This window comes from Callorhinchus milii, unplaced genomic scaffold, assembly GCF_018977255.1.
Source record: "Callorhinchus milii isolate IMCB2004 unplaced genomic scaffold, IMCB_Cmil_1.0 Scaffold50, whole genome shotgun sequence".
In the NCBI taxonomy this organism is placed as follows: Eukaryota; Metazoa; Chordata; class Chondrichthyes; order Chimaeriformes; family Callorhinchidae; genus Callorhinchus; species Callorhinchus milii.
In genome coordinates this window covers 39,059-55,769 of record NW_024704791.1, presented here as the reverse complement: position 1 = coordinate 55,769, position 16,711 = coordinate 39,059, and the positions used below count along the sequence as shown (strand labels likewise).

General features: G+C 45.2%; 1 protein-coding gene across 1 annotated transcript in view; it reads right to left on the bottom strand.

The window, feature by feature from the left end:
• Positions 1-255: 255 nt before the first annotated feature.
• LOC103175053 (spondin-1) overlaps positions 256-16,711 on the bottom strand; it is a gene marked incomplete at its 5' end in the record, with an annotated part of 53,894 nt that continues 37,438 nt past the window's right edge. The window contains 10 exon segments of the mRNA XM_042345461.1: positions 256-1,299; positions 1,702-1,965; positions 2,411-2,575; positions 3,871-4,038; positions 4,959-5,129; positions 5,241-5,423; positions 6,095-6,170; positions 7,511-7,652; positions 9,469-9,670; positions 14,968-15,033. Coding sequence (XP_042201395.1) covers positions 1,136-1,299; positions 1,702-1,965; positions 2,411-2,575; positions 3,871-4,038; positions 4,959-5,129; positions 5,241-5,423; positions 6,095-6,170; positions 7,511-7,652; positions 9,469-9,581 — 1,446 coding nt within the window. The 3' untranslated portion in view covers positions 256-1,135.

Sequence of the window (16,711 nt, the reverse complement as noted above, 5' to 3'; positions counted from 1 at the left end):
CAGGCCTCAGCAGCTAATGAGGTCAGAGTGCAATACACAGGTGTGTGTGTGTCTTCTCATCTCCACAGCCCTGATCACTATTACAGCAAAGAGCAGTGAGACCTCGGCAGTACACCCCAGTGTTACTCAATGTTGTACCCCCACCCATTGCAAACGCACCAGTCGTGTTAAGCGCTCTATAGATGGCGTCTTGGTAAGCAATCTGTTTTTTCCAACACTCGGTTCACGTTGTCACTGAATACAACACCAAACATCTTATTGCCATTTTGTTTTATTGTCAAACATGGTAACCAGACGAGTTAATATATAACCAAAAATTATATATTTTTCTTTTTTCTTATTTTTTTTTACAAATGGTAAAATTGGCTGAGCCAGCCTTATACTATTTTAACTTCATCACACTCTCGCTCTCTCTCTCTCACTCTCGTTCGCTCTCTCTCACTCCACAGGTTACAATGGATCTTATAAAATAATAAAACATGTTGTTAAAACTACAGGATGACTTTGGTCAGATATGTATATGTCTGTGATACTGATACCCTCCTCAACATCTGCAATAAAGATACCAAAACTTTTGACAATCCACAAAATAAAACTTTTTCTTTTAAATGTTAAATTCATTAAGATTTTATACTTTGTTTTCAGCCCTCTCTCCCCCTTTACCCTAAAGACAAACAATAACAGTAATGCTTTCCTTTATAAGGCATCTACAGTTCATATAATAACAGATTTTAAAACTTTTTTTTCTCACATACACAGCGCTATAAATGGCAACTTTTTTTCTTTAAAACAGTGGTGGGGAACAGGGGAGAAATCAAAAAACAAACACTGCACCCAGTAACTTGAAAACTAGGGATATGCAACAGTAAAAGACCACAGGGTAAATACTGATGCAAATTGCTTTAAGTGGCTTCTGTGCTAAGTGTACGCGCGGAGGGTACAGATATGTAGAGGGTGATACAGAAGGGATATTTTTGTGTCACACAGAAGAAAATAAAGAAATGTTCTCTTCGCTCTTGTTCGTAAAGAGCATGGAAAGCCTCTTTGCCCAATCGGCCCAATGCATGAGTCAAGCCGAGCCGAGCCAGGCCAAGCCAGGCCGAGCCAGGCCAAGCCAGGCCAGGCCCCGAGCTTCCTAGCAGGGGTGGACGCTGCACGCCCGGATTTCCTTCTTGTCTCTGCAGCTGGTGGGCTGGGTCCCCCTGTAGCGTCTCTTGGCCACCATGTAACGCTCCTGGATCCCACCTCCGCAGAACTTACTACAATCTGTCCATCCCGTCCACGATCTCATCCTGCACCCTGAGAGAGAGAGAGAGAGTGAGTGAGTGTGAGAGAGAGAGGAAGAGAGAGGGAGGGAGAAAGAGAGAGGGAGCATGAGAGTGAGTGTGAGAAAGAGAGATTGAGGGACAGTCAGTGTGCTCGACAGGACCACAGCAAAAACACGACGACTTGCATCCATCTGAGCCGGCAGACAGGCTCCGGGTTTAACGTCTCATCCAAAGGGATGGCACCTCTGACAATTCAAGGTTCCCCCCAAACCCCAACACACACACACAGCAATGGAGCTATAGGAGTTCAGAGACCTGACACAGAGCTCGAGCAGTGCTCCAAGTTGAGCCAGGCTAACAACAACGACAACAACAACAACAAGTTACATGGCTGCACGCGCCCCAGGTGCAGTGACTGTAACCTGCCGAGTACCTGTGAGCTCCAGGAGGTCAGACTCTTCCCTCGTCTGTTTGTTCCTTCGTCTCTCGGGGGCTTCCTTGCGCCGCCTCTTCTCGTCGCTCGAGCCCCGCGAGCATTTCCGCAGTTTGCACTTTTTCCGCTGGACGGTCTCGGGGCACAGAGCCCCCCCGAACTGCGGCTCCAGTTTGATCATCCGCGTCCTGATCACGTGACCCTTCCCACACGACTTGTTGCACTCTGACCAGTCTGCCCACTCCGTCACCATGCAGTCCGTGGCTGCAACGCAACGGAAACGTAACACAGTAAACTCCTGATAACTCAACCCTGGCTTAACTTGTCACTATCGCTTAAAACACATTGCGTCGTCAATATCCCGGACGTCTTTGTTTATTTTATTTATATATCTGCTCAATTAGCTACTCTGGATAACTCCTCATTGAGCCCTTTTCCTGTGGAGTAGCCAGTTATCAGGATTTTACTGTAATCACTCACTCACTCACTCACTCACTCACCCACCCACCCACCCACCCAATCAATCAATCAATCAATCAATCAATCAATCAATCAATCAATCAATCAATCAATCAATCAATCAACCAACCAACCAACCAACCAACCAACCAACCAACCAACCAACCAACCAACCAATCAATCAAAATAATCCTAGCATTTAATTGCTGAATCTCTTCTCCTCCCTTTCCCATTAGGAATGTGTACGTACGGCATTCCGGCAACATGCACTTCTCGATCTGCTCCAGCTCCTCATTACATTCCCCCACTTCAGATGGAGATTTGAGCATCCTCTGTCGTGTCCGCATGCCGATCCCACAGGTCACACTGCAGTCACTCCATTCCGACCAGAGGGTCAGCAGGCAGGGGATGGACTCTGGTGTGTGGGTGGGGATGGGGGGCAGAACAGAGAGGGAGAGATGGGAGGGGGGGGGGGGTGAAAACCATTAATAGTCATCCAACCACGTCTCGGAGTGCTTCACTGCACAAAGTCATAGAGTTATGGGAACATAGGAACAGGAGGAGGCCATTCAGCTCCTTGAGCCTGTTCTGCCGTTCTGTAAGATAATGGCTGATCTGTACCTCGAGTCCAATTGCCTGCCTTTGCCCCATATCCCCTTAATCCCCTGATCTAACAAACATCAATCCACCTCAGTCTGGACAACGAGAATGGATCCACAGCCTTTTGGGGAGTTGAGGGAGAGAGAGTGAGAGGGGGGAAGAGAGTTCCAGATTTCCACTCCCCTTTGGGTGAAAAACTGCCTCTTGATTTCACCCCTAAACGTCCTAGCTCTAATTTTAAGATGATGCCCCACCCTTGTTCTGGATTCCACCACCCACCTACCAGAGGAAATAGTTTCTCTGCATCTACCCCATCGAATGCCTTTGATCCCAGGTGTGTCACGATCAATCCTACAACTACGCATTGTGAGGCTCTGTGAAGGACACACACCGCACTGTGGGGTGGGTTTGTGGCTGGCAATCTGTCCTGGTGTGGACGGTGTGTTACTGGACAGCGATTACAATAGGTTCTCAGCTCTGCTCATAACGAACATTTGGCCCCAAATTCATGTGACTGTAAACACAGCAGATATTACACACAGGAGAGCCGTGGGGGAGCTGTCAGAGTGTAATTGAATCATCGATTCCAGAGATGGTGATGGTGATGTCCTGCTCAAGGTGGTTTGTGGGGCAACTTGCGACATTTCTTAACTGAGTTTTACACACCCTGTCAATCGGCTAACAACCGGGTTCCTACTGACTGCACGATAACCAGAGGGCGTGTAGGTGGAGTAAGGAAACTTGGCCAAGGTTTAGCCGTGCCCGGGAATCAAACCCAGGCTCTCGCTTACAAGGCGAGTGCTCTAACCACCGAGCTACAGGACTCCACGATAATAATCCTTGTGTCTGATATCGTGCCTTTCACATCGGGAAGGAAGTCTCAAAGGATTTACTGTAACGTGCGGTGACTGTGGATTTTGTAGGCGAATGTAGCAGCGAGTGCGCGCACAGCCACGGTCCCCGCAAACAGCCATGAAGCGAATGAACGATTTATCTTTACAATCCGGGGAACTGTAAAACAGGAGAAAGTGCCTTCTCTTCTCCTTTGTGTGATAACCGCTTGTCAATAGCCAAGCTGCGTCTCTCAGGGTCTGATTCCTGGACACTCACGGCAATCTGGCATCAGACACTTCTCTGTTTGTTCCGCCTCCACTTTGCACAAGGAGCCATCGGACGGGTGCATCTTGATCATCCTATGCCGCCTTTTCGTGCCCATCCCGCAGGTGGCGCTGCACACCTCCCATTCTCCCCACTCGGTCACAAAGCAAGTGCTCGGAGCTGGTGTCGAGCAAGGGAACAAGACAAGATACACAGAGTGACCAAAAAGGTCGTGATGCCATTTATTCTACTAATAATTACTTTATTTCTTCAGAAGACAGTGTTCAGGGCATAAAGTACAGACTTTACGATGAGATCAATGTTCTCATTTCTTAGCTATCCAATTACCCCCCAAAAAATCATCATTTATTTAAGTACATTGTGAGACACTGCATTGGGATCACAATGTTTTGGTCACCCTGTACAAGGCACACTCCCTGTGTCACAGCCTCGATGTGACACTTTCAACCGCATTAACTACTATTCCCGAAGACAGGGCTATGGCAATTGGCACAAACCGAACTGCAAACATTACACTGAAGACAGGGATAGGATAAGCTGCAAATTAATCAATCGGCTTGTCATTGGGAGCGGTTACTAACTGTCAGGAATGAGAGATGGCCTGGGATCTAACACCGAGGAAGCCGGTGGCTGATAGCATTACCTATCACCACGAGGCACTGTTTGTTGTAACCTGGAGAAGGTCTCGGAAGATATGATAGCACAGAGGGCAGCGAGCACTGTAAAGCTCCCATACTCTGTCAACTACTGAGACACAATCACAAAAACACTCGAGAAGATAACGGCAAGTGCTCTTCCTTCCTCCCAACCCCTCCAGCCACAAGTCAACAAAAATAATGATAGAATAATAATAATAATAATCCCTGCATTTGATATGAGGGCGAAACCTTAGACAAGTTGCCCAATGCACCAAGCACGGAACTTAAAACGGACGGCTTCGGAATCGAGAAAGAATGCACAAATTTTCCACAATTCTGCGCTCTCCTAAATTGATTTAAGATCTTAAACATTTTGGAAACAAAAACATGGTAAAGACCGACCCGGTGGCTAACTCTGATGTCTCCTGTTAATGTACTTACTGCACTCCTCATTCACGCTGCATTTCTCCGTCTCTTCGGTGGGTAGTTGGCACAGAGAGCCATCCTCAGGGTACTGTTTGATGTATCTCTCTCTGGACCTCATGCCCATTCCACAAGAAATACTACAAGGCGACCAGCTGATCCACTCCGACATCATGCAGGTAGAGACATCTGTGGGGGTGAGGGGACGGCAGTGGGTCAGAGTGACAGAAGCAGATGAGGATTCATCACTTTCAATCATTCTGCATCTCATAGACACGATAGATATCTGGGCTCACTCACCATAGTCTTGACAACCAGGGCCCATACACGGCTCAAAGTCCTGAGTGTGTGGACAAGGCACGCTGAGGTCCAGCTGTGCCTTCAGCATCCTCTGCCTCATCCGTTTGCCCTTCTCACACGTGGAGGAGCTGCAGGCCGACCACTGCGACCAATTGGAGTAGATGCACGTTTCTGGAGTGTCGTCTGCAAACGCCAGGTTACATGTGTTTAATGATCTTCTCCCCCATTCACAGACCTTCACACACACAACCATTATTATAGATATTATTTTCTAGCAGAAATCTCTCTGAGTTGTTCTTGAAATAAACAACACTTTCTGCTCCCACCCTCTGACTCCCTCGGAAGCCTGTTCCATACTTTTACCACTCGCCCACTGAAGTAGTGTCTCTGCAGATTTGTTCTGAATTTAACCCCCACTTCAGTCTCAGGCTGTGTCCTCTGGCTCTACTGTTCAGTATAAGATAAAACAGCTTATCTAGTCTGATTATTATATTATCCGTGAGGAGTGTTCATCTACACAGGGCAGGAGTTTCAGCAGAGATCCAGCTGGCTAAAGCTTAAGGCATCTGTTATGGGGGTGTATCACAGAAACATTCATGATGTTTGGGTACTTCTTAAAGTGGCTGAACATCTAGTCACCATTTCATGCCTGTAAATAAGGATAAGACCTCGACTGCCTCAGACTTTGAAATATGCTCATATATGCTCGTAATCCATAACCTGAAGGAACGATTTAGGAAGAAATTTTAAATGAAATGATTCTTATTTGATAATAACCTTGTTTACATCAGCGCGGTAATGTGTAGCTGGGGTCTGGGTGACACAATGATTTGGAATTAAATGTAACACAATACCTTCATCCTTCTCCTCGGGGCTAAGATCTGCCACTATATCGTCCACATTATCAGGTTGAATATTGCATTGGTCCCCCTGTGGAAAGATCAGTAAAAGATCCATTACAAGACAGACTCACTCGTGCGTTTCGATGTAAAAGAAACTGAGGCAAAAAGCCAATGATCTCCTTGGGAATTTACATCTCTAATCTGCTGACAATTACTCTGTTGAATAAACCGAGGAAGTGTAATAAAATGTTAATCTGCGATGGCGGTGGGTGTGCACTCTACACTGCTCTCTTTAACCTTGTCTTCCTGCCTTTGGTAGGAAATGTTTACATTTGATACAGCGCCGTTCCACACATCGGGGATGATGTCCCAAAGCGCTTCAAAAGATTTTACTGTAAAGTGTAGTGACTGTGAGTTTGGGTGAACAAGGGGATGTGGCTCGCTCTCCTCCCATCTCCAACAGGACCAATGAGAAGGTCGGGCAGAGGGTGCGAGCAAATTCGCGAGGTGTGATGTGCTCGTTCACATCATTGATAAAGGCAGTTAAAGTCAGTCAACAACTGAAGACCGTCCCTGACTCTGGTTTTCTCTGTCACTCATGCATTGCAGTTGAGTGCCTGGACATCTGCTTAACGTAGGCTGGTTTGGCTGTTCAGCCCATAGCTATGGAGTGATTTTTCAGTCCGTCAGAGAACACATGCCTAATAATAATCCCGCAAGAAAAAAAATCAATAATAATTTGGTCACTTCAATCCACGACTGTTTGTGGGACATTGCTGTGCGCAATTGGCTGCCGCACTTTGCCCACAAATATACAGCCAGTTCACTTTACAGTCTATTCTGTGAAGCGCTTTGGGACGTCCTCCCGACGTGAAAAGCGCTATATCAAATGCAAGGATTATTATTATTATTATTATTATTATTATTATTATTGTTATTATTATTATTATAAAACTCCCCAACAACAATCCTGATCACGGTGGGCGGGACATGAGGACGAAGGAGAACTGGGGGATTTGCTCTTCGAGATCCCAATCTCCCAATTTACAGTCCAGTCCGTCCTGCAGTGTGACCTCGCTGTCGCTGGGCATAAAGTAAAAGCTGTGTGAAGTGCGTCCTTCCTCAATCTGCGTTTCGACTGTTATCCAAATGGGAAAAAAAACATTCCAACTCAATCGACTGTGAGTGACCGTTTTTTTAGTATATCTATATATCTATATCTATACATAAAATAAACGACTAAGCATAATCCACACATGCAAGTGTTTAAATAGTCAAAGGCGATTACACTGGAAACTATATAATTAAGGCGTTGGAAACGTTCCAGAAATAACATTGTAAATTTGACTGTAAATCGTTTCAGATGAATGTAAACAGGTCTCATCAGTCTTGAATAAAAACACAATATACACAGGTTGTTTTTTTTACCTTCCGTGCAATCCTCTCTATCACCACTCTGGACACAGGGATAATAGGGCCTCCCTCAGGGTCATAGAAGGGGCTCCTGGGATGATCCAGGCTGGTCAGGGGGCTTGATTCTCTCTTGGGGGGCAGTTGGCTGGTTTGGTGACTTGAAATAGAGGAGACAAAGGAAACAATGTTAAACTCTCGACCACCCATTTTACTTTAACAATCCTTTCTGATCAAATTCATTGGCAGAAAGTCACCCTCTATCTTCCAGGGAGCTTGGTTGGGCGAGTATGTAGATGGCCCTGTTCTTCCAATGGTTGCTGTTTCTGTTTTGTACCATGGAAATAATAAATAATCATTAATAATACTAATAATCCTTACACTTGATATCGTGCCTTTTATATCGGACGACATCCCCAAAGCACTTAATCTCAGCAGAGAGACCAGCCTGCACTTGTGAGATAGCCTCTCCCCTTCTCGTAACTCACAGCACTGACCTTTCACCCTCTCGGAGGGAGGAGAGATTGCCAATTTCATGTCAAATCAGGTAAACTTGCCTGTAAATCGTTTCAGGTGAATGTACGGACAAAGAGCCACATCTTGAGACAGACTTTTCTTTGCTCAACAAACACGGGTTGTACAGTTGTAATTGCATCATCCATACATCTGAGTATTGAAGTCCCCCGTAGCTGCTGATGTCTATTTAATCAGTGTGTAATTCTTCATTTGTGTTCTCTTCAATTGCAAGGCATACAGACACACTGACTCTCTCTCTCCCTCTCACCATTCATTCTGGCCTAAAGCCAAGTGAATCTCACACGTGTCCAAGCCCCACGATAGTTACTCACACCTTGGAATTCACTGCCGCCTAAACAGGGAGCTAATTCAATGCTGTTCGACTGTTAATCCTGAAAGGGAACTGATGGGATTTTGTGAAATGAATGTGAATAACGTGGCTCAGATTGCAATGATTTCCATCAATGGTAAAGTTGGCGAGAAGCTAAGAATGTCCCAAACAAACATTTACTCTGTTTTCTGCTGAACATCATAAAAAGTGGGAGGGAGGGTGGGGTTGTCAATAATAATTCCCCAACAGCTGGTGTTGGGAGCCAAGTGTGTGTGTGGGCGTTGGTGAGGGGTGGGTGGTGGTGCTGGTGAGGGGAAAGTTGATCGAAAGTGCGGACAAAGAACTACATCTTGAGACGGACCTGAATCGCCATTGGCTGAAGTTTATATTGTCAGCCGAGAATGTCACTATTTGAAAGGAAAACACACTCAGTCCATATGTTCACTGGAACAGACGAATGACTGAACAGACAGTCCGGGTGTTGTTAAAACTGAATTCCATCCTATGCTAAGATGAAGGAATTCAATGCATTGGTAAACCATCGAGTGGTTTGACCACATTAAAGATTTACCACAATATCTGCTGTAAACTGTACCAGGCCACTGGAATACAGAAACACACTGTTTTTTGTTCATTTAGGAGTTTCCGTTCCTGGTGTTTGAAACCGTGACAACAGAACATCATTAGATCCCAGACGGACACAGCTCTTTCAGCTCTTTGACACACACACACACACACACATCCTCCCAGAAATAGCTTCATTCATTTTGGCTGTGAAGGAGCTGGCTGACTTGCAATCATGAGCAGGAATGGGGCTGGCTTTCAGGAAAAAACTTTGGAAATTGCTCAGTGGCTCAGTCGAAAGGGTTTGGTCTCCCAGCCAAAAGGTTTCATGCTAAGAGTCTCCAGGGGCCAATGCACTCCAAGGCTCTGCTGGCTTTGCTTTGAGGGAGGGAGGGAGGGAAATCATTCATTAAAAAAGGAGAAAATAAAGCCAATTGGCTTCGAGAGGGTCACGCCACTGGGATCAAAAGGGATCGGTTAACGATCTAGAGAAACTGGTGGAACAGGCTGGGGGGGGAATGTTCTCTTACATTCCCAGAGGCTACGGCTAGTCGTGGGCCCTTACCAGATAGGTGACCCCGTTGTCGGTCCCGGCATCCCAGGGGATGAGGTCCTGAATGACCCTCTGCACCCACCCGCAGTCCTTGGTACACAGGTCCTCGGCCGACAGCCCCACATTCCAGTCAGGGCTCGGGCCCAGCATCGTCACGAAGGACATCAGGTGCCGGTTCTGGTCGACCGAAAACTCAGCAGATGGCGCTGCCCGTCTACACTCGGGGAACAACGGAGAAGATGTAGCTTTAGAACCAGAGAGAATTACAGCGCAGAGCGAGGCCATTCAGCCCATCGTGTCTGTGCTAATCTTACATCTGTTCGTGGTTGGAAAGGTACACTGGTGATTATAATAATAATAATAATTTGGGCAAATTTCCTTAGTCCACATGTCTCTGTTCACCTAGCAGTAAGTAGGAGAAGTAGGAACTCGGTTGTTAGTCGATTGGCGGATCGCTTTCCCAGGGTGATAATCCCTTCAAAAAAAATTGATAATAATAATTTGGTCACTCAATCCACGACTGTGTGTGGGACGCTGCTGTGAGAAATTGGCTGTCACGTTTCGCCCACAAAATCACAGTCAATTTTTATTACAGTGTATCCTGTGAAGCACTTTGAGACGTCTCGAAGACGTGATAAGGCGCTATATCCAATGCGAGGATTATTATTATTATTATTATGTGAAGTGAATTGACTCTATATTGTACACAACACACCCCCTCCCCTCCCCCCCACACACAAAAGCAGGTTTCTTTAACTTTTTAAGAATCCGAAACACGTTTAAAGCTATGCGGCAGAAAAAGTACTAATTGAACTCGATGGGATAACATTGTGTCACAGGGCTAACAACGAAAAAACTAGGGCATTTTATTATTTAAAAAAAACTCTCCACATCAGTGGATGAATAATTAATGAGCTGTACATATGTTTAGTTTAGAGACTCATCAAAAGCTGGTTGGCAATCTGTGTGTGTGCGTATGTGTGTGTGTGTGTTTTAAAAAAATATCCTTCAGAAACCCTTCCAGTAAATCATTCAGAATTGAATTCCTAACTGTGAGAGTCACAGTATTGAGAGAGGGTTGGAAAAAAGTTTCCAATAATATCTACACCTGAAGTAACAATAGCAGTGCACACAACATGCCTTTCATGTTGGGAGGATGTCTCAAATAGTTTTGTGGGTACCCTAGCTAGAGTGACGGGGCAAAGCTGCGGGAGGGGGGAAAGACAATAATAATAATAATAATCTTTGCATTTGATATTGTGTCTTATCACGTCTTCGAGACGTCTCAAAGCACTTCACAGAGTATACTGTACAGTGTGGGGTGACTATATTTTGTGGTCGAAACACAGCAGCCAATGGCGCACAGCAGTGTCCCACAAACAGTCACAGATTGAAGTGACCAAATTATTATTATTATTATTATTGTTTTAAAAGGGATTATTACCCCCAGAAAAGCAATCCGCCAATCGACTAACAAATGGGTTCCTACTTACTATTAGGTAAACAGAGGCGTGTGGAGTAAGGACATTTTCCCCACCCAGAGGCTATCAGAAAGTGGGGAGTGAGACAGAGGGATTGGGATGGGATGGAGTTCTAGACTCATGAACAAAAGCTTCTGCTGCGAGGTTCCTCAACGAACAGAGGTCGGGCAGCTTTGATCCAGTCAGTGAACAGGTAGAACAAGACTGGCCTCAGCTCAGCACTAATTGGCAACACATCGCCAAGCCATATTCAACACAACCCTGAGGTGTGTCACACTGGTGCAGTGGAGGGGATGATTACCTGAGGCTTCTCTCAAGGTATATTTAGTCGGATTCGTCAAGTCCTCCTTAAAGACAGGTAACTTTTGGGAGCCCAAGAATATATCCAGCACACAGAGGGTTAACCTGTGCCTGCCGTCTGCGAATTTCAAAGACTTTGTTAGATAGCAGTGGCCAGCCAGCCCGAGAGTCGCAGCAGATCATTCTCTCTGCAGTTCTGGGCTCATCGCATTACTTGTGCCCTATTAAGGTGAGGTGAAATATGACCGACTGGATCGTAAATGGGATTAAACGAGGCAGGCCATCACTCATGCAGCGGTGTAAGTCAATAAGCACGAGATAAGGAGTTCAGGCCATTCAACCCATCTGGTCTCCCTCTCGTGTCACTATTGTACGACTTGGTATTCTGTCCTCTCGGCATAATTTACTGTTTTTCGAGCTGTTACTCAGGAATTAACCCAGGTTTAGTTATCATAATCTTGGCCTAGATCTGAACTGTTGCAACTCGGATTTCCTTCCATCAGAAACCTATCGTTTTTTGGGGGAAATATGTCTAATGACGTGATGTTCAGCACAAAGGTGGAAATTTATTCCATATATTAATAGCCCATTGAGACAAAGCATCCTTCCTGCACTCCTCGCTGTGTCAGTGAAACTCTGCACTGAGTACCCCTTTCTGTTGGAAACAAAATAATCTGAGTTCCTCTTTGAGGCTGTGTGTGCAGCTCGGTCACCCAATGGACACGGACCAATCCGACTATTCTTCCCTGTAACTTTCCCAGCTCTTTGTACTTTGTGTTTCATTTGACAACGTGCTATAGGAGAGCAGGTGGCCCTGTTGTCTCTGGGGGAGAGGGTTTACCAATGTTTCCTGAGTTGGGGCTTAATCCCACAATAATAATAATAGTAATCCTTGCATTTAATACAGTGCCTTATCACGTCATCGAGGCGTCTCAAAGCTCTTCACAGAATAGACTGTAAAGTGAATTGACTCTATATTTTGTAGGTGAAACGTGGCAGCCAATTGCGCACAGCAGCGTCCCACAAACAGTCGTGGATTGAAGTGACCAAATTATTATTGGGTTTTTTTCTTGAGGGATTATTATTAGGCGTGTGTTCTCTGATGGATTGGATTGAGCGACAGCATTATTATTATTTTTTATATATGGCGATCAGACCACAGCAGTGCATTTGTGTTAGCCTTAATAATTACCGTTTCTCATTGGAAGCTTCATCAATTGGCCCACTTGCAAACCTCAGTACCGTCCCTGTTACTCAGGAATTAATTGCTTGTCCTCCCTGTGTGATACCATGTCATGTTTCTGACTACAGCAGGCATTTGGCAGGGAGCTGCCCAGGTGCTATATCCCTCATTGCTAATTGACCATTGTTGGTACCCGGGCCCAAGCTGTCACTTTGCACACAGCTAACGGAGTTGATGGGCTCTGAAAATTTGCTTCCCCAGGTTCATTATTGAACATGTGATTAGAAGAGGTTGAGGGATCAATTCCTCCACAGTCCTTACACTCACAGCTCCTGATTCTCTTTGTTCTCAACCTTCCGTCCAGTTTTCCGTCCATTGTGCAAGGTTCTCTCTCTCTCGTTCCCCCCCCCCACCCCCAAGACAAAAAGAACCTCTCCCGGTGTCATCAGGTACCTTGACACTCAGCGCGGATTCAGTGAATTACCCCCGGAAAAGCAATCCGCCAATTGACTAACAACCGGGTTCCTACTTTCTGCTGGTAAACAGAGACGTGTGTTTGGAGTAAAGGAACTTGCCAACATTTCGCCCTGCCCGGGAATTGAACCCAAGTGCTCTCGTTTGTGCTCTCGAGCGCTCTAACCACTGAACTACAGGACTCCACAAAGTTTTAGGACTGTAAACTGTGGAGTGAGTGAGTGAGTGAGTGAGTGAGCGAGCGAGCGAGCGAGAGAGGGAGGGAGGGAGGGAGGACGGGCGTTCTGACTGTGAATTAACTTCCCCCATTAAACGGCTAACCTGTGTTTTTACTACAATCCCCGTCTGAAGGGCAGTGGTTTAGCAACATGACTCTCAGGCGTGTGGGAGACGTCTCTGCTGCCACAGACACAGAAGCACAGGCGACAGATGTCTGACCTTCAAACTGTTCCGTGCTCCATGTGAGTGTGAACAGAATTGTATTTACAACTTCATATGTGGGGGCGAAGTGAACGTCCCCAATAAATTATCAGAGTAGCAAACACGGTAGGACACAGCAGCACTTCTCAACATATCCCTTGTTTAAAGATAGCCGGCGAAGGAGCAGATGGGGGAGATTAAGAGAATTTTTCGTCACGCACAGAGCTGTTAGGGTTTACACCCACATCCATATTACCTTTCAAAAGGGGACGAGGTAGATGTATAAAAAGGACAGTTAAATTGTCCTGAAAGAATTATACTTCAATAGAGCTAACACAGACACAAAGGGCCAAATGATCTTCTTCTAGGCTGTAAATTTCTAAGGTTCTGATACAAGCAATTTGTGCATATGCTCGTCAAAAGGACAAAAAGTAAAATTATTGAAATCCGGATTGCGATGGGTGCTGAAAAATGTATATATTGTGTATTATTTGCATTTGATGTACAAACATACAAACGTTTCAGCCCAAAATATACAGTCAATTCACTTTACAGTTTATTCTGTGAAGGCTTTGAGACGACTCAACGACGTGATAAGGCGCTGTATCAAATGCGAGGATTATTATTTTAGTAATAGGGAGAATGTCTCGAAGGACTTCACAGGGTTACTGTCAAACAAAACACCTCTGCAACTGTAGGCAAATGGAGCAGGCAATTTGCACACAACAATGTCCCACAAACAGCTGTGAAGTGAATGACCAAATGTAGTAGACACAGAGGGGAAAAAAATACTGGCAGTAAATTAGACTGCGTGAATTTTAACAGCCAGAAAGTTATGAAACCTGAGTTGAAAGCGTAACTTTTGGAGTGGCAACTCCATAGAGATATCTCTCAGATCAATTTCAGGTGACAAGTATAAGGCAGTAGAAAGGAAAACACGATAAAGTTCAAATAACTCCACGTTCCATTCCACCAGATGAATAACGCAAAAAAAAACTTTTACTCTAACCCTCAATGGATTTAACAGGACCTTTTGTGAGACACGTAATACAATATTCATGGAGAAAAGAACCCTTTCCCTTTTTCTCCAAAAAAAGTACAATTCCTGGAAAACAGTAACACAAGATTTTTTAATATAATAACATAATAATCCTCGCATTTGACAATAATAATTCTTACATTTGATACAGCGCCTTATCACGTCTTCGAGACGTCTCAAAGCGCTTCATAGAATATACTGTAAAGTGAATTGACTATATTTTGTGGGCAAAACGCAGCAGCCAATTACGAACAGCAGCGTCCCCACAAACAGTGGTGGGTTAAGTGACCAAATTAGCATTAGTTTTGTATATTTTTTTTGAAGGGATTATAATCCTCGGAAAAGCGAACCATCAATCGACGAACAATCGGGTTCCTACATACTGCCAGGTAAACAAAGGCGTGTAAAGTAAGGAAACTTGCCGAACATTTCACCCTGCCCGGGAATCAAGCCCAAGTCCTCTCGTTTGTCAGATGAGTGCTCTAACCGCTAAACTACAGGACTCCACATGCACACTTTTTTTTTCCATAAATGCTCCCAGTGACACTGCGCGACTGTAATGATAGCTTGAAGAACAAATGTTCAAAAGACGTTAGGTAAGGATTCGGACTTACACGTTCTGAGGTTGCCAGGCAGGCCACTGTGCTTTAGCCTTGACCACTGTCAAAATGTCATCGACCCTGGAAGAAAAAATAAGAGGCAATTTTAGGAGAAATGAAAATAACACGAGGTGTGGTGTGTCAAACCAGCAAACGCACCAGCAGGCTCCTCAGGAACGAACGGCTGAAGATCAAACCCTATCCAAAGGTTTTAGCCACGAAGATTAACATTAACAATAACAACCCTCGTGGCTGTCACAGCGACACATCACGGACAACAGACGCCTCAAAGTGCTTCGCGGAATTGTACAGTGAAGTGTTCTGACTGACTGCGTGTTTAGCAGCTAAATTTGCAACTTGCCAATTTAGTGGCCATGGCGCAAGTGACTTTATCAGGAGGGAATTAATAGTTAATCTAATCGTTATGCCCTCCCCTCCCTCTCCCAGCCACCCCCTCCCCTATTATCATTTGGTTTGTGGGCCGCTTGCTCAGACACCCACACCACAAAGGCTGATGGCGTGACTGCCCAGAGATCGGGCCAGAAATGAGGCTTTCAAATCAAAGCGCTGCACTTGGTGAGACACGAGCGAGTGTTTCTACACACTTCTACAAATCCCTTCAAAAATAATAACAATAATAATAATTTGGTCACTCAATCCACCACTGTTTGTGGGGACACTGCTGTGTGCAATGGCTGCCGTGTTTCACCCATAAAATATACAGTCAATTCACTTTACAGTCTATTCTATGAAGCGTTTCGAAGACGTGATCAGGCGCTGTATCAAATGCAAGGCACGGTCAAAGGAGGGTCTTGAGATGTGCCTTGAAGGCGGCAAGGGAGGAGGCGAGGCGAGACGAAGGGTCTGTGGGATGGAGTTCCAATGGGTGGAGGCAGAGAGGCTGAAGGCCTCACTCAGAGGTGAGAGCGCCACCAACTCTTGCATTTATTTGCAATCCAGAAAATCGCGAGCAAGAGTAATACTCTTTTTCGTAACCCTTAGGAATTGTGGCTCTGCTCAACAGGACCCAGACATTCTCAGTGAGAATCCTCTCCTCCTGCCAGCTAACCTCATTAGAACCCAGGCTTAGCATCAGTATGCAGTAAAGCAGTTCCTTCCTCCTGTTACATGAGTCAGGTTGCACATGTGAAGGTACAGCAGCCATAACAGCGGGAGCAACAAAAGATGCAAATTGTGTTGGGGGAAATGCCAATGGAAGCAAGAGCGAAGAGAACAAACAGGATTTTGACTGTGTTTCACAATATAAAGAAACCTTGTTTTTCCAAAGTACGTTCAAGGCTGTAGCAAAACCTTGGGTTTCAATAGCTGTGTCTTGCAAGTGCGTTACCATGTAACACAGTCCCCAGGCTTCATTTACTTTCTGTAAATTCATCTTGTTCTGGCAAGTGCACTACTTCACGTTGGTGCTAAAGGTACTGTCCACACAATGCATCTGTTGTTCAGAATTAAATTGAAGCTGTAACTCAGGTTTTAAACAAGTACTACTTTGGACAGTAATAATAATAATCCCTGCATTTGTTATAGCGCCTTATCACGTCTTCGAGATGTCTCGAAGTGCTTCACTGAATAGACTGTAAAGTAAATTGACTGTATATATTGTGGGTGAAATGCGTCAGCCAATTGCGCACAGCAGTGTCCCCACACACAGTCGTGGATTGACCGACCGATTGATTGATTGAAGGGATTATTACCCCCGGAAAAGAGATCAGCCAATCAACTAACATCCAGGTTCCTACCT